General features: G+C 40.1%; 1 protein-coding gene across 1 annotated transcript in view; it reads right to left on the reverse strand.

The window, feature by feature from the left end:
* The window catches only part of SLC1A7 (solute carrier family 1 member 7), a 54,793-nt gene that overhangs the window by 8,740 nt on the left and 19,820 nt on the right, over positions 1-26,233 (reverse strand). Inside the window, exons 4-8 of the mRNA XM_010124606.2 lie at positions 17,002-17,044; positions 15,979-16,198; positions 12,086-12,185; positions 10,263-10,496; positions 1,402-1,596 (exon numbers count right to left, since the gene is read on the reverse strand). Of these exons, the coding sequence (XP_010122908.2) occupies positions 1,402-1,596; positions 10,263-10,496; positions 12,086-12,185; positions 15,979-16,198; positions 17,002-17,044 (792 nt within the window). The remainder of the gene's footprint in view (positions 1-1,401; positions 1,597-10,262; positions 10,497-12,085; positions 12,186-15,978; positions 16,199-17,001; positions 17,045-26,233) is intronic.

Genomic DNA, 26,233 nt, shown 5'->3' on the forward strand with positions numbered 1-26,233 from the left:
ATTTTTAATTTATTTTCCTTTCTTGGATTTTTCCAATCTTCATTTGTATTTTCCTTCTACTATCTTTACTTCTGTCTGATTCTTATGTATTAGCACTTAATATGGGCAGTGAAAATAAAAAGTTAAATAGGGTTCTGCTAAGAGAAAGTTAGAACTTACCTACTATCCATTTACCATCACCCTCCTTCTCCTTCATTTTTTCAAATTACCATTCTCTACTTCAGAGCGTATGCAATGTCTGCCCATGCTGTGGGCCATATTTTGGGAGCACATTCTAAAAACATCCCCAAATTCAAAATTACAAAAGATGAAATTTTAGCACAGGGTCATTCCAGTAATTTTCAGAGAAAGAAACAGCCTGAAGCAAGAGCTCATATGGGCACAATTTATTTCTTCTGCTTTTAGTCCAACTGGGTCTTGCCAGAAGCCTGTTAGCAAACCCCAGCTGTCATCTGGGGTTAGTTTCGGGACTCTCCTCCACTTGTCATGAAGGTTCTGAAGGCCAGCAGAACACGGGCAAGGCCCAGCAGTGTAAATGGGGCAGCGATGAGGTCACTGGGTGGGTAGGTAAGCAGATCTCAAATACATTGCACAAGGCTCTGACTATGAGGAATGTTTTTCTAATCATTTGTTCCCTGCTGGAAACCTGCAGGTTTCAGTCCCTGAGGCATTCTTTGGCAACCACCGGAATTATTCTGGCAGTAATTGTTAAGCTGGATCTTCTAGTCTTTTGGATCCATTACAGACCTTTCAAGGACGGAGTATGCAGCTATAGCACACTCTACCCACTGAGACCATGGTTGTTTATGAAGTTTTCTGCTTTAAAAAGCAGCAGAGAAGACATTAAAAAAAATCTGAGTGATATGACATCTTCATGAAAACCTGCCCCGGTAGCATCTGTCCTCCTTCCCTGTTCCCCTACTCCTCCAAGGCTTCACAAAGAGCTTCCTAACACACACTGTTCCCTGTTTTCTGATATAGGACTTCTAGTTTTGAGATCTTTTAACCTTTTCCTCTCATGTAAAGACACAAACCAGAGTTAAAGTTGAAAACAACTCTGACATTTAAAATAGTGTTTTAAAAACCAATATTAATAGTAGAATGTTCCAGTCCTAGTAAACGATCAATGGGTTGCCTAAAAGTAAAAATTAGGCAGTTATCCTCAAACAGAAACACGTTTCCTGGTGTGCACATGCTTCTCTTGAATGGTACCAGCACAATTTCCCTTTGTACAGTCTGTGATCTCTACATTACTTTTAAATAACCATCCTATGAGAAATGGATCCTTTGATAATAGCAAAGATGAGTTTCATTCTGAACATTGCTACATCCAAGAATGGTAAGAGTGTCAAGACTTAACAAGACAAGCAAATCGCAGCATGTGGAATTTGAGATTTATACCTTATAGTAATAATCTGCCCAAAGTCCAGCTCATAGTTGTTTACTTGCGCAATAAAGATGGCAGCCACCGCCTCGTAGAGTGCCGTCCCGTCCATGTTGATGGTGGCTCCCACAGGCAGCACAAACCTGGCAATCCTCCTGTCCACATGGTTATTCTCCAACAAGCACTTGAAAGTGATAGGCAGTGTGGCTGAGCTGCAAAAAAGCAGAGAGAAGCACACATTGAACTATTTTTATTTCTGGGGAATAGAATGAATTGTAGCAAACCTCCTCCAGGCAGGGTGAATTTTACACTAACCATCTGAGCACTGCTTCTCATTCCTTGGTCTGCACATGTAACTCACTCACCCTGTAACTCGCTCCTTTGCTTGAGAGGAGATAAAGACAGTTACATGTATGAATGTTAGAGTGAGTTAGTGCAAATTTTGCTTCCCCAAAATTGAAAATGTCATTCTCTCTTTCCCTCTTTCTGAAGAAAAGGGACAGCAATACTGCAGAGGCAGTACTGTACACTCAAATGCAAGACAGAGGAAACACCCTGTGCGGCTTATTAGTAAAATCTCTGAAAACTATTGTGCGCTCATGGTTTCTAAAAAAATTTCCTTCCAAGCCTTCTGAAATAGAAAGCCATTTTTAAACAGCAAGAGTAACCATAAACCAAGGAAAAGTATAAAGCAAGAACGGCTTTTAACTTACTGTAAGGAAATGCTGTATAAATGCCCTCAGGGGATTCTTTCAAATCTCACTGCATGTTGACAGTAATTAAACGACCAGTTTAGGCAATAAATTATAATAGCAGTGAGAGCTTACGAGAGGTCAAAATGCTGCTTGGGTTAAACTCTAAAACATCCCAGTGGGCAACAGCTCTGACCAAGAAACTACTTATTTTCCACAGAATGCATTAATGCAGTAACGTCCTACCTCATGCGTAAACAATTTCTTATTTCTGCAAGGGGTCAGGCAAAGATCTTATCAACAGCACGCCTGAAAAGAAAAACTACAGCCCAAGCTCCTGTTTTCAGGAATATACAATCCCATTTCCTCTCTGGGACAGATCTGCCCACGTTCCCTGTGTGATCATCTAGCAATCACATACCTGCAGGTCATATAATAATCTGTACATATGTAAATGAGATATAAATATGTATGTGTGTGGAATGGTATGGAATGGAGTGGAATGGTGTAAGACTGTTTGACAGGTATTCATTTTAAAATGAGCTTGACTCTTTCCAAACTAACTCTCGATTTCATACTCTCTAAAAAAAAAAATCTGATCTTTGTTTTCATTAACTGAGACAATCAATTAAATATTATCTGGTCATAAATGTCCTCATTTTCAATAAGATGCATGCATTTTTAGATAGTAACATACCTAAACATGTTTATCTTTACATTTTGTCGGCCTTTTTGTAACATTCTGCATTTTACCATATGGTATCACATTCACTAATATGTCACGAATAATTAAACTGCATTCAAGTGAGTGAGAGGCTATTTTTTATGGCACATCAGTTTGTACAGAAAATAAGTAATACTATTGTGGAAAATACAGAAATGGCAAAATATTTTTCTTATTATGATACTCATTTTAATGTACTGCTCAGTATCTGAGACTATTTAAATAGATGTAAAATAGCAAACTCCTTCAAAATTATTCCAAAGTTACGTCTTTAAAAAGGTAAGTAGCTATAGGGGAAATATTGGTATAATGACAAAGGTCTTTAATGTTCTGTTCTCTTGTGATCTCCGTGCTCCAAGTCATAAAATACAGGCGTCTTTCCACTAGTTTGGGCAGTTCAGATTGCTCAGTCGCTGTGTGTTGTCAGCCTCACATCAGTAACGTGGCTCTGATATCTAAATCTTATAACGACCATTATCTGTTCTTAATGGAAGATACCACATTTGAGCTACAAATGCTTTCTCAGTCATTATATTTGAGCTACAAAATCGAGGAAAGATTCTGAAAGCTCTGAAATCATAACCCCACGTTTGCAGGAATGCATTAGCAAAATGTTTCCATGAGTAGGAGTTGTCATTTTGTATTTGTGCAAGCTGTTGTTTGAGGAAAGTAACAGTGTTCGGAAAGGAAAAATAGCTTCCTGCTATAGAAACGCCAAAGGAAAAAGTCAAGTCTGTGCTTTCATTGCGATATCTGTTTTCTATAACCTTATAAAGTCTGATTGGTGAATGATTTACTACAGACTGGCAGTCACTGCCACAAAAATCTGGACAAAAGTAATTCTCTAAGTATGCAAATAAACTGAAAGGTCAAGGGAGCAAAAGAAATCTGATTACCTCTGGTAACTAGAGTATATTCAACTTTTTCATTCTGGCATTTCATTCTAATATTTAATCAATATTTACCTTGAAAAACAAACAAAGCAAAGCACAACCCCCCAAACTACACATTAGAATAATTTCTCTCTTGGGCGTGCCTGTCATTTTTCACACATTCATTTGTGAACGACTGAAATTCTCTCTGTCTCGTTTACCATAAAATGTTCATAAAATAAAAGGGTGAGGTTGGGGCTTACAGATAATGTAGAACTGAAACCCCCTGTCTGGGGTAACTCTTCTGTAACTAAGAGCAGACGGCCACAGATAGATATTCTTACCTATAGGCATGGCCTGGAAGCAATTACTAAACTTAGTATTTATTCATTGCCTCCCCTCCCTGCAGCTACTTCAGTTATGGAGAGTTTTTTCTTTCTAAAGACAGACTTTCCTCGGCCATTTGGCTTTTCTGTTACAAAACCATGTCTAATTTCTTAGTGGGAAAAAGAGGAGAAAAAGTTAATCTTACAAATCCTTTTCCACCTTGCCCACACTTTGAAATACCAGAATTTTAAACCTAAATGCCTTCCTGTTCTGAGGGCAGAGCTGAGCTGTGAAACGTGCAAATTTTAACTGACTGGCATCTTCCAGTTTGGTTGAGATGTGACACCGATTGTGAAATACAGTCCCGTAATACCAATGGCACAACCAGCAAAATCTGCATCTATTTCCCCTGTTGTAAAGGGCACATATGACGCTGTTTTTGCAATAATTCAACTTTTAAACTTGTGCATTATCTCACAGAGAGTCAAGTGTTTCTTTCATTTTAATTTTGTGCTGTTACAAGTAAAATTTCTAGGGCACATAACTAGATGTTTGTTTTGTTGTTTATTAAATATTATAATAAAAAAGAAAATGCGCAGAATGTAAGTGCAATGATGATGAAAAACATTGTGCAAGATATTGAAAGGAAGCAAATTTCCAGGTCACAGATTCTGAATTCTGAATTCAATCTGAATGAACTTTTCCTGAATACAGGTGACAAAAGTTATGTGGAGTATCCCAGGAGAGTTGTCTTGTTCAATGGTGGTTCATTTTTACTCATATTATATCATCTGGCACATATTTGAAAATATGTGTCTTATTTAAGGCTTTGGCTGTTAGTGACTTACAAGTGGCAAAGAAAGAAAAACATTCCTACTGTCATTTTTGAGTTATATTAATATATAATTTCAATGGCTGAAGAAAAAACATTCTCAAAAAAATACTTTAGTTTGTTTTTCCAGTTAAATTAGGCACAGTTTGTTTTCTTGAAAGCTGCTTTATCTAGTGTTGAACAGTGGAGCAGTAACATGAAAGCCTGACATGTAACATTTATTAAGAGGAAAAAATAAAGCGTTGATCTTAATCTGTTAAGTCTTTTAAAAACTGTCCTAAAGATTTCAGCTAAGAGGAGAGGTATCTTCTCCCAGCACTAGCTCTAACAATTAAAAATACATTTTTAGAGCCTTATCTCAATTTTGGGATAAAATGCTGCAGCTGCAGAGACTGAGCATAAGCTAATGCTGGATCAAGCCAAGCTCTTACTAGTGTGAGCCACAAAGACAGCTAGTCACCGCGGAAGAACAGCTGTTCAGCCTGCTCTGTTTATCTTATCATTCAAATGCATTTTGATATTTGCTCCAAAAAATCAACAAACTGATCTCATCTCCCTTGTGCTAAATCTGCCTTTAATTTACACTGTGCAATAGCCAAGATCTTAGTGTTTCATAAGCAGCAAAACCCTTGAAAAACTCAGGTTTTATCGTTTGTCTTCAGAGAAGATGAAAATTGCTTCTTTTGATGGGATGTACCACTGCAAAGATGCTGTTTTAATTCATTAATGATATGGAAAGATGACCTAGAAAAATAAAATTCCCTCATGCCATTGGAACGAGGAAAGCTAAAATCAAGAGGAATTTTGCCTGTAGGCCAAATAATGATTTTTCAGTACCATAAGAGGTGACAAGATCAGGGGCGATATGGGGAGAAGAAAGCAGCAAGTCAGAAATCCACAGCTCTGCGGCATGAACGCCATAGAGCAGGGCGAGGTGGGCAATGCCAGCGTGTGCTGTGCACACCTTACTGATGTGGAGAAAAGGAGCTGTGTACATCGCTATGGGTGCTGTTGCCAAAGCCAGCCTGCACTAGGGCCAGGGTTTGGCTTCAGGGGCTGGCCAGCCAGGAGACTGATCCAGGGTCTTGCTGCAAGTCGTAGGGATCAAGCTCGTTGTGTCCTAAAGGATGCAGCAAACATCTTCTCTGTCCCTGCCTCTTCTCCAGTAATGTCTGTGCAAATCAAAATATTGCTGTGATTGGGATTTCTGGAGAAATATAAGGGGATTGAGAATGGGATGTAGAACCACTTGCTAAAAGGAAACGAGTTGAAATTATGTTCAGACTCAATACAGTCATTGCCCTGACAGCTGTTTAGTGGCTTTCAGGTTCTCTTATGTTAGATTCTTGGGTTTTGTGCATGCTATTGCTTTTGATTCCTGTAGTTTGAATTTTAGCTTAAAAAGAAAGCTTTCCACAGGTGCAGATTAGATGGAATGAATATCAAGACACTGATCCGTGGTCTTCTTTTTATCTTTAGATGTAGACATGAGCTGACATAGAAACATCTGCAAGAAACACATCAGTATGCTTAAAATCAACTCTTTGTTCTCCTCTAAGATGATCTGAAAATCCAATACCCACATTATGAGTGTTATATAATGCCCCTGTGGCAAGTGTTATTTAACCAAATACAGATGTGTTGACTGTCAGGAGAAGCAGCTCTCCTGTCCAGCCCCAAGTATTTGTGAATGTTCTGTTGGCAACAGCTCAGTTATGTGCAGCATCCATTCTTTTCGGTGTAACAAAGGTGAAAAGTTCAGCTATCTCTAGACAAGGCACTACTATTTGAGCAGAAAAACATTAAAAACCATGTTGGGCCTGTGTTGGATTTGCAAAATATATACATGGATAAGAAGGAGCAAACAGAGCTAAATCCATCAGACGTGTCCAAGCTGCAAATCCATAAGGTTAGAGCCTTTCCTCAGGACTCTCACCTTAACCTTGGCGGTACCTTTGCTTCTGACAATAAAGATACTGTATCTCTTCTGGTAGCAAGTCCTGCTGGTGATTCTTGACAGGCTGAGCTGCCAGCTGGTGCCAGAGCTCTGTTCCTGAACTACATCCTCTCTGGGCCAAAAAAAATATGTAATTATTCCTTGAACAGTGGAAGAGGACAGAGTGCTGTCTCAAAGTACTCAGTATCCTCAGCAGAGCGGCTCTCTCCTGGGAGTCAGAGCCCAGCAGAGTCAAAGTCAGCGCAGGTTTAAGGGAAAGCTGAATTCCCTGTGTATTCCCCACTGTCAGCAGACACTCTCACATCAGCTTGGAGTAAGGAGATGGGGCTGGAGAAAACCTCGAGTGAGAATTGGTTTACCTTGGAGAGACTCAGCAGAGACACATCTCTCTCTCACCAGTTCCATAGGCTGAGATTTTTGCTTTATGGCTATGCCTGATGCCTGCCTAGCTCTCCTTATCATGCTGGCTTTTGGGGCTCTTTTCCTGGAAACCCACCTCTCCCCATGGGAGCTGAGTTCCTAGATGAACCGTAGGCATCCTACGTGGTTGAAAGTTGCCTGAAAGTTAAGCTTTGCAATGACGATCACTGTAATATGCAGATCTTCTAAAAGAGCTAGCTCACATTTTCTAGAGAACATGCATGTTCTTTCCTTATGCTTCTACAAGTAATTGAGAGAAAAAAAACAACAACAAACCTGATCTAAAAATTATCAAGCCAACCATTGTTGGACTTTCTCCAAGTAGTAATATAACGTAGGCACTCGTGTAAAACAGGGGAATCAAACCCCCTGCATACCTTTGTAGATCTGGCTGTGTATTTGGGTTACTACATATCATGTCTCACTTTTTGTTTTATTACTGTCATTGATGATATTGGCATTGGAACGTTTCACCTCGAAACACGCCACAAGCAACCTGGACCTGCATATATTAGGAACTCCAAAGAGAGCCCTTGTGATTGTAAAGTGGTTGGATGCTCTCAGAGCTAGAGACAGAGTAAGGAGATGAGATCCAGTGAAGAAACAAGCACAAGCCTTGAAAGTTTCCAAACCAGTAAAGGACTAGTAAATTGGTCATAAAATCAAAATGCAATGCTGATGCAAACCAGGGAAAATTAAGAAAACTAATGTATTTTTGAAAATGGTGGAATATGTGCTGATATTTTAAGTCTGTATTAAAACTCCTCTGATAAAGAGATCTATACTGGTGAACAAGTTGGTTATTTTTGTTGCTTATTAACATAAGAGAAAAGGATAAACTTTTCTATAGATGCTAAAGGTAAAATGAGGAACAAAATTTTCTCTTTTTTTTTCCTAAAAAGAGAAAAAAATCAGATTAGATTTTAAAGAAAAAAAAATATTTTTCTAGAAAAAGAGAACAGAATGACAAAGATTAAAAAACCTGAGTTGTCAGCAATAGTTCTTCAGAAATAGAATTCTTAGAGGAGCAGGGCAGATAGTCAAGTGTGTCAAATGTGAGCCTGACGAGCCTTGTCCAACACTTACATCTTTGAGTGTAAAATTAACATCTTTCTTGAATCTGAGGATGTGACGACATCTCAAGCTACAAACTTTTAATGTTCTAATAAAAAAAAAAAATTGCCTTAATTATTTAAGCCTAATTAGAGTTTAAAACACCACCCAGCACATATTTTTTCCTTGACTTTGTATTTCACAGTATGTTGCTCTTTATAGGCCATTTTGGAGCAAACTGCTATATATGAAAACACCTTGTAAAATGAAACATAGTGGAAAGCCAATACCTTCCAATTGTACTGAAATAACAATTCCCTCCTCTCCTTTCTTTTAATTCCGATGCATTCCCTCTGCTCTGCTTACTCCTGTCCCAACCAAGTAGTAAGCACATTGCAAAGTAATGTTTTGTAACAAAAATATGTTTTGCAGAAGATTATAGCAAAAACGAATGACATCAACTAACCTGAGTTCAGGGAAGTTACATTGTTACTTCTCCAGGTATTTATTTATTCAGACAATTTGCAGAAGACTTCCAGATTTATGCAAAACTCACATAATTATTTATCAGTGATGATGCCCTGTGCGAAGCCATATGTACTGATTACATAATGACCCTTATTAGACTATTAAAAAGAAGTTATTTAAACCTATATTTATTTGATTGCTTTCCCAGAACTTTTTATTGATATGTCATTCCTGCCTTTTCCTTCCTTCCATTACAAATGCACTAGAATTCTAGGTCACTCCGTTGTAGGAGAGATTACAAGAATTCTTCCTGAAGGAGCTTGGGAAGTAACGGAGAAAAGTCAGATTAGAGGCAAAGGGATAAGAAGCTGGTACAATGCTACTGCCTGGAAGGATATATTAGGTATCACAGCTCAGCCTATTATAGAAATCATTGTAAGACGGAAGAAGGAATGAGTATTTAAGTATAACTAGAAGAAGTACTCCTTACTCATTATTGTTAATTAGAATAAATATTTTGGGGTTAAGAAAACCCTTTGATTTTTTATTTTGTTTCTTTATCAATAGATGATCCAATCTATTATTGATTTTGTACTAATTAGTCATTTGAAGTCTAAGTTAGGTAGATGAAGGTAGGTGTTTGTCATTAGCTGTCATAATTTCAAAATCTGGATAAGAATTTAGTATTTTCCAGTCTCTCTGTAAAATAACAATAATAACTTTAAAAATCCAAAAGCAAAAATAAGATAAAAGAAACGTATCTTTTCCTTTCTTTAGCCCTCTTCCTTTACATCTGACAGTAGAAATAATAAATATGTAAGACGTGCTAAAGAGACCTATTTACCTGGCTTTTTCCGCTTGTACTGTGGCTTTTATTACTGCATAAAAAAGTGGTAGGTATAGCTGCTTTTGTTACTTCAGAGTAACAAGCCTCCAGCCACAGATGCCATGAAACTGTGCTTTCAAGGTATCAGCTGCACGGAAATGTTATTTTAGTTGTCGTTCTTGTCTCCACTCCATGCAAGTCAATTCCAGCCCTTTCAAGCACTTCTCATGCACCGGTTTTTCCGGGTTGGGAGTCATTTTCATAACCAGTTCACAAGCTGTTTCCCATTTTCACTGTACCTTTGTTCAGCTATGGTTAAAACTCATTGTACATCCTCCCTAAAAAGGATGCAAAAAATATTATTCCTTGAGCAGAACAGCTAAATACTTTCCCAGTGCTGCACAATAGTTTGCAACCACAGTCTTTTCTTAATGTACCAAGAAACAAAGACCAAGATGAGTAGAAAGGGTAAAACGTTTCCATATGACTGAACTAGGAGGTTCCCCACTAATACAAAAAAATTAAGTCTGGAAAAACTGTGTGTGCATTATATATATTAACTTTGTAGAAGGACAGTGTTGTTTTTATGGAAAAACACCCTTATTTCCTTTCTAGTTCTCTAAGAAAAAGAACATTTTTGTCCAGTATTTTTTAAACTGAGAGAAAACAATGTGACAAACATTATTAGTCTAGAAACTGTAAAATACCTGGAGGATGTGGCCAGAGCAATGAGCAAGGCTTGAAGAATTCCTCTGATGAAGACAATGGGATTCTTCTTGGTGATAAAGAAGTACATCATTGGCAAAATGAACAGCCCATGTACCACCAGGCCACAAACCACCGTAATGGCATAGAAACCCAATTTCTTTCCAATGGCGGAAGGGTCATCCATTTCTAAGATTTTACCAGCGATTAGGAACACAATTCCAAATGGAAAATACCTGAGTGAAAAGAAGGACAGTCAATGTTAGGAGACAGCTCACCTACATCAAACAGTATGAGATGGAAAAGCCTTGTACTTCCAGTAGCAGTGCAGTAAAAGCACCCTGTCTGGAGGCAGCACAACTGGTTTCTGCTCTTTATCAGACTGAGTCCCTCTCTCACACTTGAGGAGCATGCCTGAAGCACTGGGCTAACAAGCATTTATGTGGGGTACTCCTCAGCACAGCTGAGGTGATGGTGCTGGTCAGGATTTACTTTAAAATGTTTTGGTTCAGAAGGCAGCTCTGACTTTTTAGCTTAAGGCTGGCCATTTACTGGAGAGAGGGAATGAATCCTAAGCTCTGCTCATGTGTTTGTGCTCATGTAACTGTTCATGGATTTTAGTTGGAAGCTGTTAAGTCAATGTTTATGTTGCCTTTGGAAGACATAGGAGAAACACCAAGATGCATCAGATGTGTTCTTGGACTGTCTGGGAGTTTGATTCAGGGCAGACAGATAGGCAGAAGAATAGTTAGTTTCTGAACCCCCTATGGATTGGATGTGGGACAGGTGCTTTATCAAAACTGTTGTGCTTCTGTGCATGGCTAAACACAAGACCATGGGTGCTGAAAGAATGTAAGATTAAAAAAAAAGTTATCTAGGGACATCCAACAGTCTTCCACTTGCAGCTGTGCCATCTCCAGAGACTTGCCACCTCGCCCTCATCCTTCCAGAAATGACAACCCCTTTGTACCTATCTAACCAAGCGATCATTCCCTGACCCAGCTCAGTCATACTGGACCAGGTAGCTGGAAACAAAGGCTGAGTGCTGGTAGTGAGATCTCCCCTACATTGGGCTGAACCACATTGGGGGACCTTCTAAAGGGTGGGAAAGATGCTAAGCTGGTAGTTTTTGTTGTTGGGAGTGACCTACTGTTTGTCTGATCTTTCGGGCAGGTGGGTTGGCAGGTCTAGCTGTCTCTCAGTGTATTTTAGGATTATTCTGAAAGTTTTTCCTAAGTTACATGGCCTAGGATGGTTCATTGAGGGCTATTCTGCTGACTGGAGACATCCCAAGTGCCAAGTGCTCTGGGTACCTCATCTCCACTGTGCTGTTCAATGCAGCGATAGCCAAGCTAGCAGCACCCACGCTAACAACAGTACAGTCACGTCAGCGCAGGCGCCCAGCCCTCTCCTGAGCGAGCTGAAGCCAGACTAGTATTTCTAGTGGAGCAGTGTTGCAAGGGATGGAAGTACCAGCTTGAATATCTCATTGTGCTTCTCCCTTCTGTGAGCTGGATGTATTATAATACCCCTTGGCATGTCCAAGGATTGGCAGTGCCCCTAGTGCATACAGCACACATCCACCCAGCCATACCATGTTTCGTTATTTGGGAGTAACATATAGGGTGCCTCTGTCAAAATGACAGTACAGGCCAGGGACAGGAAGTGTGTGTATGCATCTTCCTTCAAATGCTGAGGCCCTGCAAAGCTAACAATTGTTCACCCTCATTTATGTCCCTGGAAATAAATTTATGATATTTCTGTGCTCCTCTGTTGAAACTTTCTTACTCTTAAAAAAAAAATTCTTACAAAAACAGTTACTTACCAAACAGCAACTGCCACAATCTTCATGACAGATTCATTTAAACACTGGCAAAAGCTGACCAAAGGAACGCCACTGTTCCCCATTCTTCCCAACATTATACCTGCAAACAAAGGCATTCAGGTTCAATTTCTCAGGTGCCTTAATGCAAAGACCCAGTGCTTTCCCTCCCTGCTGTAATTCAAAGTGAGCTAACTGGGAGAAGACTGGATGAACACAGATCTTCGTGCTGTAAAGAGAGAGATGGGATCTGAAAATCCCACCTTACACAAACACGAGAGCGTGGGGGAGCCAGGCCACAGCCCTGTGCTTTGGGTCCATACAGGACTCTTCCCCCCAGCTCAGTGTTTTTTCATTTGCAGTTCCCTGAAAGTTTCCCTGTGGAGGTATAGACTTTTGTGCTGTAGATTTACCCGCCCTAGTAGCAACCCTATTTCCTTAACTGTCTTTCATACAGCCCAGGGAGGGACTTACTTGCTGTGAGGTATCCATGGAAGAGAAACTGAAAAACACTTTTCTAGTGAGGTGAACTGCCTCTGCCTGCAGTCTGCCTTACTGCTGTGCACTGCACACAACTGGGCAGCACCCCTGTGACATGCCTGAGGCAAAGCCAGTACTGAGGTTTGTTCTGGTAACGGGGAGTTAATATCGGGGGTCACCATCTATTTTTACTAGATATCTGTCTACATGCTAACAACCAACTTTCATCATCAGTCAGGCTTTGCAAACTTGGAGGAGGTAAGGAAATGCAAACTCCTGGGAAGAAAAGCCAAATTGCGATACAGACTAACCAGCAAAGAAGAAAGCAAAGAAAACCCCTTTATTTGCACCCAGTGCTCAGAAAGGATGGGAATACAGCTCTGGGATGTGTCATCTAACCACATATTCTCCCGACAGTGTTAGTTTCCAATAATGCATATAAATAGACATAATTTTCCTACTGTATTAATCTTCTGACATCACTCCCTGAAAGGATTATAAGTGCTCAAGCTAATTGCTCCAGGAAGCACTTCAAAAGCTAGCTGCAGCAAGTGAGACTGCCTTTGAAGGGAGTTTCTGGGGAAACAGGGGCTTCTCCACAAAGTGGGAAGTGGGGTGTGTGCTGCCACTTGCTTTGGATATGCAGTGCCCTTGCTTTGAACAGGAGCCTGGGCTCTGTCCCTCAGAGCCCACATCTGTGCTTGCGAGCCACGTCTCAGGCAGCACTGCTTCCAGGGCGATCCCCTCCTGAGGCAGGGAGGGAGGATTGCAGCTGTCTTATCCAGGGATTTCACAATAACAGTGCAATCAATATATGAGTTTATAAGCCTGTTAATATTCATCTAAGCTATAACTTCTAGGTCAGAAAACAACACTCTTTTTATTAAGCATGTTGCTCATCTTTGGTAATAGGACATTTGGTATACTTCAGCTCTTCTAGCCTGGCCGGTGCCAGTTTTACAAGAGTCTTATCTTCTAATTCTGTGTAATGCCAAAAACAAGAAATGCCATATTTTTCATTCTACAAGAATAACTGAAATTTGCTCTTTAAAACACTGTCCTAGCTAAGCATGTGGCTATTGGTGGGGACAGCCAAGGGAGTGGGCAGGACTGGGACCTTCTGTCTGCAGCCTTAATGTACCATTTCAGTGTAAACATTTTCCTTGTAATTAATAAATAATGTGTGCTCCTCCAAGAAAAAAAAAGATCAGATGTCTCAGCACTTAGCCACTGTCATAATCTCTAACAGAAACTCCTGCACACTGTGTGAGAAGAGGTAGCATAGCTTGTCACAGCCGAGCTCAGCATCAAGGCCTTATGTGTGTCTTGACCCCACACTCTGCCTGTGAAATGTTGCCCATTTGAATGCATGGCTGGTGAAGAAGTCCAGTCATCCATGGACAGGATTTATTCCTGGACTGAGATTACTAAGCAATTCACCTCCTGCTTCAGGAAAAGAGAGTTAGCTCAAGTCTAAATTATTGTCCCTTTATGCTGTTCAAGGACCTTAAAGAAGCTGAAATAAGGACTCATACCCACCCTAATGCTGTTTTTCTATGACAAAGTGGTGTAAAAAGATCTTTCTGCAAAAAGACTCAGCCAAAGTGAGCGAAACTGTTACAATATACAAGGGCTTGTATACCTTCTTTTGCAATAAATAAAAACTTTGGAAGGATGCTCTTCTTTCATAGAGATTCAAGCTGCATGTCTTCTGTTTGATTGCTTCCATTTTGGGGGGGATGCAGAAAGCTGAAGACAGTGATAAATGCTTGGCTGCATCTTTTGTTCAAAATGACAGTCTGAAATAGTCACTGGTAGATGAGAAGTTTTGCGGGTTTAGTGTCTCAGGTTTGTTCACAGCTAATGATGGTCAGAGCCGGCCCAGCAGCCGGGGCTGTGCTGTACATGGCAGTACCGGCAGCATGTTTTCTGTGCGGCGGCCAGGAAGAAACCAACTCTCAGCCTCCATCTCTTGAGCCTCAGGCCGGCATGAGTTAGGGAAATGGTAAAAGTAATACATTCAGTTCTGGGAAGACAATGAAGGATTTTCTGTGCTCAGAAGTATAAAATTGTTCTTGATCCTAATAAGCACATGTAATTAATTCACTCATATCCAATACTTTTTGGCTGGAATACTACTGTTTGCTGGGACATTGTACTTTGGGAAGTGATTATACTACAAACTGGGGAACAGCCAATTTCTAGCAGTGTTGCATGTGGAATACCACCCACTGACAAAAGCAAAAAAGAGAGACATCTGCTAATTCCAGACGTGATTTTTGACCCTTGTGCTGTATGAACCATAACATAATAAATACAGTCAAAGATATTTTATGGAACTACTTCTGCTGACTGGATTAACTTCCAAGAACAAATTTAGATAAGGAAAATTTGATCAGCATTTTCTTGTAATAATCATCAGAACTTCATGATTAACTAGGGCATGTTTGTCTGAATTCCCACTTCCAAATCCACAAATATAATATAACACACACTGCACCAGTGAGTTCCTCCAGCAAATGAAACTGAATAAACTAGCCAGACAGAAGCTCTGAGAGTCCACCATGAATAAGCTACTAGATGGTATATAACTATCAGCATTGCAGGATAGCAAAAATAAAGTCCAAAAGTTTCAGTCAAAAAGAAAATCCGAGATTTAAAACTGATAAAACAATATACCTGTGTAGCTCACATATTCAAGATATCACTGTGGCTCGTTGTCTGATTTGGGTTTTTCCATAGATAAGTGACAATTATATTCTACACTAATAATGTGGTAAAGTGTGACTAAGACAGGGCAGGTTCCAGGGCTAAAGTAATTTTCTGCCTGGTGAGTCAGTCTGGGAGCAGGTTTTTCTTGGACAGTCAGCTGCAGGGGTGAAACGTCCAGCCATGAGAGCAGGGAGTGTCTCAGCCTGATGCCCCCGCACCAAGAGCAGTGTGGGAAGTTGTTTGTTCCTGTAATACAACACCTGGAGCTCTGGGCATTAGATGTGTACTAACTTCTTGGGCTTTGGAAAGAAAGTCTGCTATGGAGTTGTTTATTTCAGAATTTCTTGAAACTTTGTCTGGGATTTTTGCTATTGTCCAGAGAGCGAAACAGAATATTGGCAGAGGGGCCATGAGTCTGAACTGCTATAGTAATTCCCACCTCCTCTGAGCACACTGTATTTATGTTTCTTACAATCAGGAAAAAATGATTCATAGATAAAATCTCCAAATAATCCAGAAAACATTAAATCAGAAAGAATGTAAGTGGTAAGAGTGTAAAGGCTGGGAGAACAGCTCTTGCCTTTTTCAAGTTTAGATAGAAGCAGTTTCAAAAGGTCAGTCAAGAAACCAAACAACCCAACCCCTATCTTTTTCTCTTAAATGGATACTTGGATTATTGCAAACCAAATATGTCTGAAACCTACCCATTGTGGCAGAGAAGATAACGATCCCCAGCACATTCATGCCGTCACTAGTGCCTGGTTCTGACTTGTAGATTACTTCAGGAGGGGGAGTAATATCCAAGGCAAAATTCTGGACATTGGATCCATTCTCATCCTGGACTCCATATATTATAATGTGACGAGTAGTGCTTTCAGATGATGCTTTGTTGGATTTAATTATGGGAATACTCTTGGTGCGATACTGAAAGAAAACAAAATATCTTTTATTATAATATCCCAGCAGGAATTAATAGTTTAATGTGATCTCCTAAGTGCTCTTTTAAACAAGGCTGCATGTTATGCTGCTAAAATCTGGGAAAACAGTTGAATTTTCAGAAAAGCATGACAAAACCAGTTTGCTATAATCAGACCCTCGTGCAGCAAACACAGGGTCTCCTGATAGAGCTACTTTCCTGTAAGACATAATTAGGAATGACTCCCTAGAGGTTCAGAGTGTCCTTCTCTTTGTCTTCTGCAGAGGTAAGGTTCTTATGAAATAAATATAGCCATACCTCTTGCTCACTCAGAACTTTTAGATGAGGTTTTCTGGCCAAATTCCAATCTGAGTAATTAGATTCTTCCTAAATACATTATTTTGTTGCTTTAATTGGACATTCCTTGTAGATTCCAGCTACTCTATGACTGCAGTCCCATGTTAAGAGAAACCATGCTCTAGGCATACTGGCATAAATTGTTCTGCTTCCCTACAGTGCCTTCCTCAGGGTGCTCAGAGATCTGGCGTCAGGTGGAGGTGGAGCTGACATTGCTGTGCACGTCTATTCTTCAGTCATGCAGTGCATTTTATGCTTGTTTGTTTTGCCTTCAGATACCAAGGCTGCTGAGGCTAATGAAAGGGGACTCATTAATTCCTAAATACTAAAGGTACCAACAGTATCTGAAGTAAAATGAAACGTCTGTATCTCGATTGTGTTTTACAAAGATACATGTTTTATGTGATGCTGGCTCATCTTTTTCATCAGTGGTGAAAGGAATACAGCCACTTACCTGCTTGAATGTGGCCTCAACAAGATTGGCTGGAAACATGTTCCTAAAAATGAACAAATAAAAGGATATTTTTTATGGAGCTGAAAACAACTTCTTTTTACTGTGTCTTGGGTCTCCCAGGATAAATTAATTATTTACCCTCCTAGAGAGCAAGGGCTGGATGGGTGCAGAAGACCCCACTCATGCCGTACGGCTGTACCTGGCTGAGCAAGGCTTGACAGAGAGACAGTTCCTCAGAATTAAAGTTTTGGCACTTGCTTATAAATACCTGGAGCGAGACCCAGGACCTCTAGTTTAGGTTTCTGGCTCTGCCACAGTCTTCATGTTGTAATTGGGGCAACATAGTTGCTATTATTCCCTTCCCCATCTGCTAACTGGGGAGAAGAATATTCCTTTATTGCATATTTTGTCTTGCCTATCATGAGCTGTTCAAGACAGAGTCAGTGTTCAGGGATGTATTCCTGAGACCTCTGGGTGCTGGAATCTAGTTTGGGACTTCTGAGTACTCCTGTGAGATAATTAATAAACTGTAGAACCTCCTGATACACTTTCATCACTAAACTTGTAAATGATGTAGACTTTGCAGTGGTTTGGTCAAGAACAGTTTGCTTTTCAAAAAGAGGATCTCATTCCTGATTAAACTAATTGAGATTAGAGCTGTACAGTCTCTGCTAAATTTTATTTTAATATGGTTCTGAGATTTCAAAACGGGAGTCTGAAGTGAGGCCAACAGCTTCCTGACTCACAGCTGAGCTACAGAGGAAGACAATGACCATACACTGTGAGATCTGCAGTGAGATCGATAGATTTTTAATTTCAAAAGGGACTCTTGTAATCTTTTCTGACTTTCTGTGTATCTCAGTCCGTAACATTTCACCCAAGAATATCTGGAGCTAATTTATAACTTCAGTTTGAGCTGGACTACTACTTTGCAGAAAGACATTGAATCTTAATTTGAAATGGAGAGCACACCCTCTACAGGCTTCAAAGAGGAATCATAGTGTAATTGAGAAAAAAAAGCTAAAAAGTCATATATTTCCGTGCAGCATTTGGGAATCAAGATTTATGTGATGATTCTAATAGGATCATTTTCAGAAGTGATTTATTTTCAGCCCAAAGTTCTGCACCTATGGGCAGAAGACAGCCTATGACACAAGTATATGCTTTCATATACACAAATTTATGCAAGGAGAAACTCCTGAATTCTCTAACAAAAAGCCTTTTTTATTTAAATTCCAGCTCAAGCCCTAAGACAACAATACCAAAGGACGTGTAAAAAGCCCATTCTCATTCCAAAGAGAATTGCTATGTATATATACAGTTAAGTGCATGCTGAAGTGAGACATTTTCCAGACCTGCTTTCCTCTTTGGAGCAACAGCAGTACATGCTTGCTGCTGATGGAGATGCAGCAAGAGCATGCTGTGCAGCACTGGCTTAGAAAAAACAGTTTTATTGCAATTTTAAGTGATTATAATGTGACATTATAGTCACACTTAAAATTATGAGGTAGAATCTGTTTTAGCAGCATCAGGCACTGAGAGCAAGTGCTACAAAGAGATAATTAATTATCATTTTCAGGGCAAAGCAGAGGGAGAAGAATTTTTAATTAAAGAGTAGTAGTACTGTCTAATGATTGAAACAGAAGATTGAAAATGAGGGGGTTTTTTTGGCCTTCTGTGTGAGACAGACAAGCCACGTAAGGGCATCACTGGTCATTTTGGTAAGGCTGTCGCTTAAGGGCAAGCTAGTGTTGCACAGACAAGTTCCTGCCAGGCAAAGTGTGAGGCTGATGTGCAGCACTTTAGTTACTCTTCTTTAACTGTTCCAGCCTTTCCTCACCTCAGTTTGCCCACCCCTTGCATCCTGATCTGCTGTCTGGCATTCCTGTGGGATAACAGCGTACACGAGCTGTGCTGTACACTGCACCATCGCCTTCTGTTTTACCGGTCCTGCTTCAGAGCCCCGGGTATGATGATGGCTGTGCACTACGGGGACGTGATAGCAGAGGACAGCAGCTTTGGCCGTATGGAATCATAGAATGGTTTGGGTTGGAAGGGACCTTTAAAGATCTTCTAGCCCATCTTTCCATTTAAGGAAATTATCATAAATTACCAAGGTTTAGTTAAGTTAATACAGTCCTGTTGATACACGCTTTCATTTAGTTGGAATGATTTAGCTTAAGACGCTGTGTAGTGATGTGGGTAGCACTGAACACTCACTACGCCTTTGTAAGCAGTGCTGAGCACTGTGCTGCTATCACCAGAGCTTGCACCCTGGTAGCAGCAGCACAAAGCACCAAGTTCTCTGTAAATAGTCCATAAAGCTGATCATTATCTGGTTCAAGTGTCGACTCTGTAGCCAAAGCAAGACACAGACAACAGCTGGCTGTGCATCACTTCCCTATCCATCAGATGCAGACACAACCTCCCCGGGGGCTTGGCTGACACCGGGGAGTAACCGAAAAACAGCTGGATAGAGCTGGACCTGGGAAAGATGGAGAGGATGTTTATAGGAGGGGGAAGCACTGGAAGGAAAAGACAGTTACTACCTTATTATGCCTCATAAGGAAATTCTGCTTCAAGATTGTTAAAGGTTTCATTAATATTAAATTGTCTTTTTTTTTGTGATTTGAGATGATCAGATGAAAGTTGCTACCGGAGTGCAGTGTTAGTGTGAAGATTGTGCTCTGTGTGGATGTGAAATATTCTGAGAGCACAGATCCACACTGAGAATTCTTGCACAGCTCTGAATATGAATGTCATGCACAAGCCATAGCTTTACAAAGAAATATTAATTTAATTGCTGATGATTTCCACTTTCTCCCTTAGTTTTATAGTCCTAATTAGGAAAATTAAGAACAAATTAAGACTGCTCGACAAAGGAAATATCATATGGTTAGTAGCTAGATTAAATGTTAGACAAATTTGTGGAGGATTAAAGCATTTTGTTTCTTTATCATTCTTTATCCTGCAGGAATTACAACTACCCACTTAATACTGGATGCTGGAATTCTCCCAGTACTTTTTAATATATTATGCAGTGCGATCCAGTCTTTGAGACTAGCCTTACCAAAGCACACAATTTATCTAGTGAAGGGCTGACCTGAATGTGTTTGCCAGAGCTTCGGCTTATTTTTTTATTTTAAGCTGGTTTACTTGGATTGAAAAAATCCAGTATTAGCCAAAATTTAGTTTTGTTAATTAAAAATATTCAAGAGAGCAATTCATGGATGAGAACTTTAATGAAGTAAAAACAAATAATGAGAAGAAAGTATCAAACTGTCACCTAGAGCTGGGGGATGACTGGAAGTGTTTGTTTAGTCAGGCCTCTCTAGAAACGCTTGAGAAATTCTTGGTTTAGGGGTATGTTTTGCTGAACACTGATATTTCCAGCCATGAGCTGGATGTTTGGCAGGGTTCTCCTGGGAATGTTTCAGAACAAGACACTGAAGTGAGACTGGTAGTGGGGAATTTGACTTTTTACCATGGAACTGGGTTGAAGAGGGCGGGTGGGATCCTCACCACTGCCAGCCAGCCTGGCTGCCTCGAGGCAGCCCTCCTGTGGGTCTCTGGCCCACCAAAACTGAGCACTGAGGAATGCTAGCTGGGGTGGGAGCTTCAGTCTAGCACAAATCCAGACACTTGCACTTGCCCAAACATATTACAAAATTAATGCCAGGTTGTTGCAGCCTGTCAGTCTCTCCTTGTGCTGCCCACCTATAAATCCTGTTGTGTTTATTCAATTAAGAGAGCTAAGCAGATAAAATACTTCTAAATTTCCAGCATTACTTTCAGATTGCTTACAAGGTACAGGACACAAAATAATAGTGTGGGAAACTTGAAGTGATCTGGGATTCATTTCTCTAGTACAAGCAACATTGTCTCTAACCTCAGTGGAGCAATTCAGCATTCTTGTCAAAAATAATTTCACATAATAAGAAGAAATTAAATATAGTGAATAACAGTGAGTGAGGCTGGTGTGGAACATAGGTAAATTTAGGTCTAAAACAAGGGTATGATTGTAAAACAGAAGCTGAGACATATGGTTTCTGGTTACATAAAAATTAAGAGCTAAATACTGTCTGCCCTGAGGAAGGACACTTCCCAGAGCATCTTCTGCTTCAGAAATTCTGCCAGGCAGAGCAGGAGCATTTGACGCAGGCTAAAAGAGTGAATGTGCATGAAACTTCAATATCAGCTCAGTGATCCTTCTACAGATGGTGAGCTGTTGAGCCACAGCTGGCACAGCATGCCTGGCCTGCATTTGCTGTCACAGCAGCATATACGCACAAGTGACCTACTAAACACCGTCTCTGACTACATCCTGCTGTGATGCACAGGCGGGTTCATTCTCCTAGCAAATTTTGGAGTCCTTCCCTAATTCTGTACAGGATAAGAGGAGCAGGTGTAAGCACTTATCGTGTTTGAAATGTGTATGTGTGACTAGGGCAACATGTGTTCTGCAATTTGGTAGCCATGGAATTTGAAGAAAATCTTGAGGGTGTAGCTTTCCATTACACATAGATCTACTTAGCACCTTACCACTGCCAGAAGTGGGAGGTCCTTTTTCCTTCTCCATTGTCTCCCTGCAAGTAACCTAACAATTAACACTGTTAATTCAGGAAGCTGAATTTTGTTAGGAAGCCATTTTTCAGCTCAGGCCGTGCCTTGGCACTGCCCCCAGGATGTGGGAGCCCTCTTGCTGTGTTGCTGACTCTGAGAACTACAGTAGTGATACCAGTATCCACACTTAAACTGTTTTATTGCTCATGCTGTTAGCTGAATTGTCCACACAACATCAGCCTACAGCTACTGGGGTAGCCGGTTTGATAGCTCCTGGATAACTTCTATCAGAAATAACAGGCCAAATTCTGGTTGCAGTTATACTACTGAATATCTGGAATACTCATTCTGAGTCCTGATTACAACATCTGTTAACTCAAAGCATTCAGCTTTTGCAGATCTTTAAAATAAAAAAGTAGGCCAGCTGCTCTAGCGTAAGAGCAGCCACAGGTATGGCAGATGTCGTTTCCTTGACTCAGAACACCCCTTCCCTCTGGGGCAGTCTGTGCTCTGCAGCAGCAATCTGGTTTTGCTCTCAGACTTTGATGTTATCAGTACCTAATCCCTGCCACACCAGACAGTCTTTGGCTGCAGTCTCCCACGCTGTGGAATTAAAGCCACCAGACTGGATTTTTGCTACATATGCGTCTTCGTAATATTTTCTTGGCCGATATTTGCACTGGGCATAAAACAGGTTTGGAGACTCTGGTCTCAAATTTAAACTAACATAGGTGAGCTTGCAAGGACACTGTTTTAAGACTGGGTATTTAACACCATTCTAATACTTTGGTGTTTGAGATCTTACTCTGTCACTCCATTCAGCAAGGGTACAGAGAGGGTAAAAATAGAGTCTGAGTAGCTTGACGTGACAACTGTAAAGTTTCCAGGATTTACAGCTGTGTACAAGAATGAACAGCGCTGTGGTTCCCATCTACTATAGGCTGAGGTCCTTCTCAGTGACATTATCTTAATCTCAAAATTTTGTTTGCTTTTGTTGTTCTCCGCATGATTTCATCATCAGCTGTGTAGACTCCTGACTACTGTTACTGTACCACATGAGCCACAAATCCTGTCCTTAGTCGTATGGGTGTACACCTGAAATGCTTTCCTGGTAGTGTCAGTGGGCTCCATCAGGGCTTGCACTCCTGAAATCAAGGGTAAAATTTAATTCAGCAAGACTGAACAAATGACCTATCTCAGGGCCCACAGGAGGATGCATCTTGCACATCAGTAGTCACCTCCAGTGCCTCATCTCATTTCTCAGCATCAATCTTACTACCTCCTGCTAAAACAACCAAATAAGGCTTTTGCAGAATTAATGAGGCACTTAAATCCTCATTATTGTGATAAAAGACACTAACAGAATGCAAAAATCACTAATCAGCTCTAAGCCATTTTGTCTTACTTGTCTTTTTTGCAGGTAAGAGCAGAACTCATATTGTAGAATCATTTTGTCAAACAAGTGGACTTTTAATCTGTCCACTGTTGCATGGCCTTTCAGTTCCAGCAAGGGATCTGGAGGGTGAACCTCCTCCCTCTGCTTCTTCTGAAAGAAAAGATCCTGACATAGCCCCAACAGGGCTATGGTTTCCTGAGAAAAGCGTTCTTTGCAGTGGAAGCACAAGTACATCACCTATTTAGGAAACCTGAAAAGGCTGAATCATATCAAAGGTAACACGACAGGCCCAACGCATTTCCACTATGATTCCAGCAAGTTATTTCAGAAAAAGTGTACATTTACACAGGAAGATGTCCAGGCCAATTGTCAGGAGGATGGATGATTTATTCCCCTTTAGGGCTGAAGCTTTCCTACTGCAGTTTTCACTCCTGGCCCCCATGCACCTCCACCTCTGTGACTAAGGCCTCCTAGCCAGAGAGCACAAACTGCTCCATAGTCCATCTCCCTGGTGTTGTTTTCATTATGGACTTATCTTTTTTTCCATGTTGGTTTCCTTTTGTGCCAAATAGGAACTACACATTTAGGGGCTTCAGAGTCCTTTGTAAATACTTGAGGTTCGGGCTTCTGTGCAGCTTGAACTGCTTAAAAATTAACCCGAAGCGAACATCTGGTCCCATACAGTGCAGAGCAGTGCTGGCACCAGGCTAGTTTTGTGAGAGACAAGAAAACTGGCAATCTGAAATGAGTAAAAAATGGTACTTTGCTGTAGGGGACAGAGAAATATTTCTATCATAATACACAGTGGCTTTTGGCAAAAGATACATGAATGTAGGGCAAAGTTATTTAAGAAGTTCTTTCATAGTTTAAACCCTGGATCATTTAATGCAGTCCTAAATATCTTACTGTCTGTATATACAATTCAGTCTTTAGCTGTAAACTTTTAAAAGTGTGATTTCTGGTTCTGCACAGCCTGAACTTTTTCCAGACTACAGCAGGTTCTGGATTTCTCCTGCCCTACTTTCAAGAAACAAAATGTCTATAAAATAGAATATAACCCTTAGCTTGAAAAAAGGGAAAGAAAATTATTGTAAAGAGTGCTCAGGATGCCCATGAGAACCTAAATCCTCTACAGTGTTTATATCCTCTTCTAAATATTAATGGTATTAAAAAAACTCCATTTTCTTGGTTAAGCCAGATCAAGTTTCCCGGTACCTGCTATTAAATTGGATGCAAACCTGAATATTCAATGCTAAAATGCTCTGACTTATCCTTCCAGTAAACTTCAGAAATGTACAAATTTGTGTGTCATGGGTTAAGGCATGATTTGATCCTGACTCTATTCCCTGAATTATTTTATTTGGAGCTTTCAAACTGAATAAGCTTGTGATGTCATGCTCTCTGGTTAGACTTGAGAAACACTAAAAATATATGTGAATCCTGCACTTGCTGGTGCCAGACTTGCACACACAGCCAGCCTTATATCAAACAGGATGGTGAACCCCCAGTTTCTCTGGGATTTATGTGAATGTTTGTAGTGTTTGCTTGTTTGTTTTTCTCTCATCAGCCAAATTTTGTTTCCTTTGGTGACAAAAGAAAGTAGCATGATTTAAGTTGCAATGAGATTTACCCTTCTAAATCAAAGGTATTTTGATAACAGCAGCAGAAATATAAACTGCTCATGTAAACAGTGTGGTCCTGAGTCACGTATCTTGTTTTACAAATGTTCAACCCAAATTATAGGCATTTTCTATTCTGCTTGTCAGGTGAATATATGTTACAGAATTAAACAAACCTAGTATTTTAAATTGAATGCTATTCCTGTAAGTATATCCCATTTTGTCCTTTTGAATAAAACACTCAAAGTCTGAATTATTTTTAAAAATTGGTATCTTGCCCTTCTTATTCCTAACTCACAAATGGCTACTGAAAATCACACTTTTATCTTTGCAGACCTAGTACAGAGTGTGTTGATTCATTGCTATTACTTCCATTGAGATGCCCCAAACGCCACATTCCTAGAACAAGACACCTACTAGGTCTCGTACAAGCTAGAAATATTTCCTGTGGCACCACAGATTTTTCTGAACAATCCTCAGTGAGCTAATTTCTTCTCCATATGTCTTGATTCTCTAGCTGTAAGAAAGGAAAATGGTCTTTGGCTACCTCACAGAAGTATTGCACATCATGAGAATAAATTCACTAAAATTCATAAAGCACCAGGTACTTCGGTGCGTTAAAGAGAACAAGATGATCCTTAGCCTGAGGATTTATAGTTTTAAATATGGAAGAAAATATACTTTCATGAGCCTTGCAGTGCTTGCACAAGAAACCTTGAATATAATTAAGGCAGATTTGTACATCTGTCTCAGCGTAGTAGTGGCAGCTAGAGAAGCATCTTCAAAACAGCATCTCCTGCACAGCTTCAGACTCATGGCTGCCTTCTGAATTACTTGTCCTTACCCATATCCTGCACCGGTATGAGGGTGAGCTACCTAGTTAAATCAGTATCTTCCACAGACAGCAGAAGATATATTTGCTTTAAACCTGGATCAGATTAAACAAAAAATTCAGACATTTAAGGTCAAAGCAGCACTGAAGATTTTAGGTATAAAGACTAACTGAATGTTGAAAACACTTCTATTATGCTGCATTCAGTGGCCTCTCTCTCCAGCTTGAATCTAGGAGAAAATCAGTGGGGGCAGATTCACATCCACAGATCGCACCCCCAGTCTCTTGGGGTTCCCTTTAGAAGGGAAGTCTTTCAAGTACTTCTGTTTAGTGTAGCAAAAAAATGGTTGACTTGTGGATACAATTTTTGAGGCATGAAATTCAGTTGATGAGATTATCTGTGTCCTGCCTGATGTGAGGTTTAGAGCCATTTCAGAATTATGCAGTAAATCAAGTCATACACTGGGGGTTTTATTGCTGGTTTTTACATAACAGACAAATATGCAGGGGAAGCACCATCTGCAAAATAATGCAGAATAATAATGTGATTATTGATTAATGTTGGAAGCCTTTAGGATGACCATGAGACTCTGCAGTAGTTCTTGGTTTCATTTATTGCTAAGTCAGTACATTTTAAAATTTCTGATTAAAACCACTTCTAAAAGCAAAATCCTCACCCAAAAATTCCAGAAATTCAATTTCTAGCAACATCCTTCCTGCCAAAAATTCCAGACCTGCCAATGTCATATATAACATCACAAGAAATAATAATTTATTTCATCATTTCAAAGGGGCTTCAAATCTGAAATCAGTGAGAGTGAA

This window comes from Chlamydotis macqueenii, chromosome 8 (assembly GCF_036417535.1).
Source record: "Chlamydotis macqueenii isolate bChlMac1 chromosome 8, bChlMac1.mat, whole genome shotgun sequence".
Classification (NCBI taxonomy): Eukaryota; Metazoa; Chordata; class Aves; order Otidiformes; family Otididae; genus Chlamydotis; species Chlamydotis macqueenii.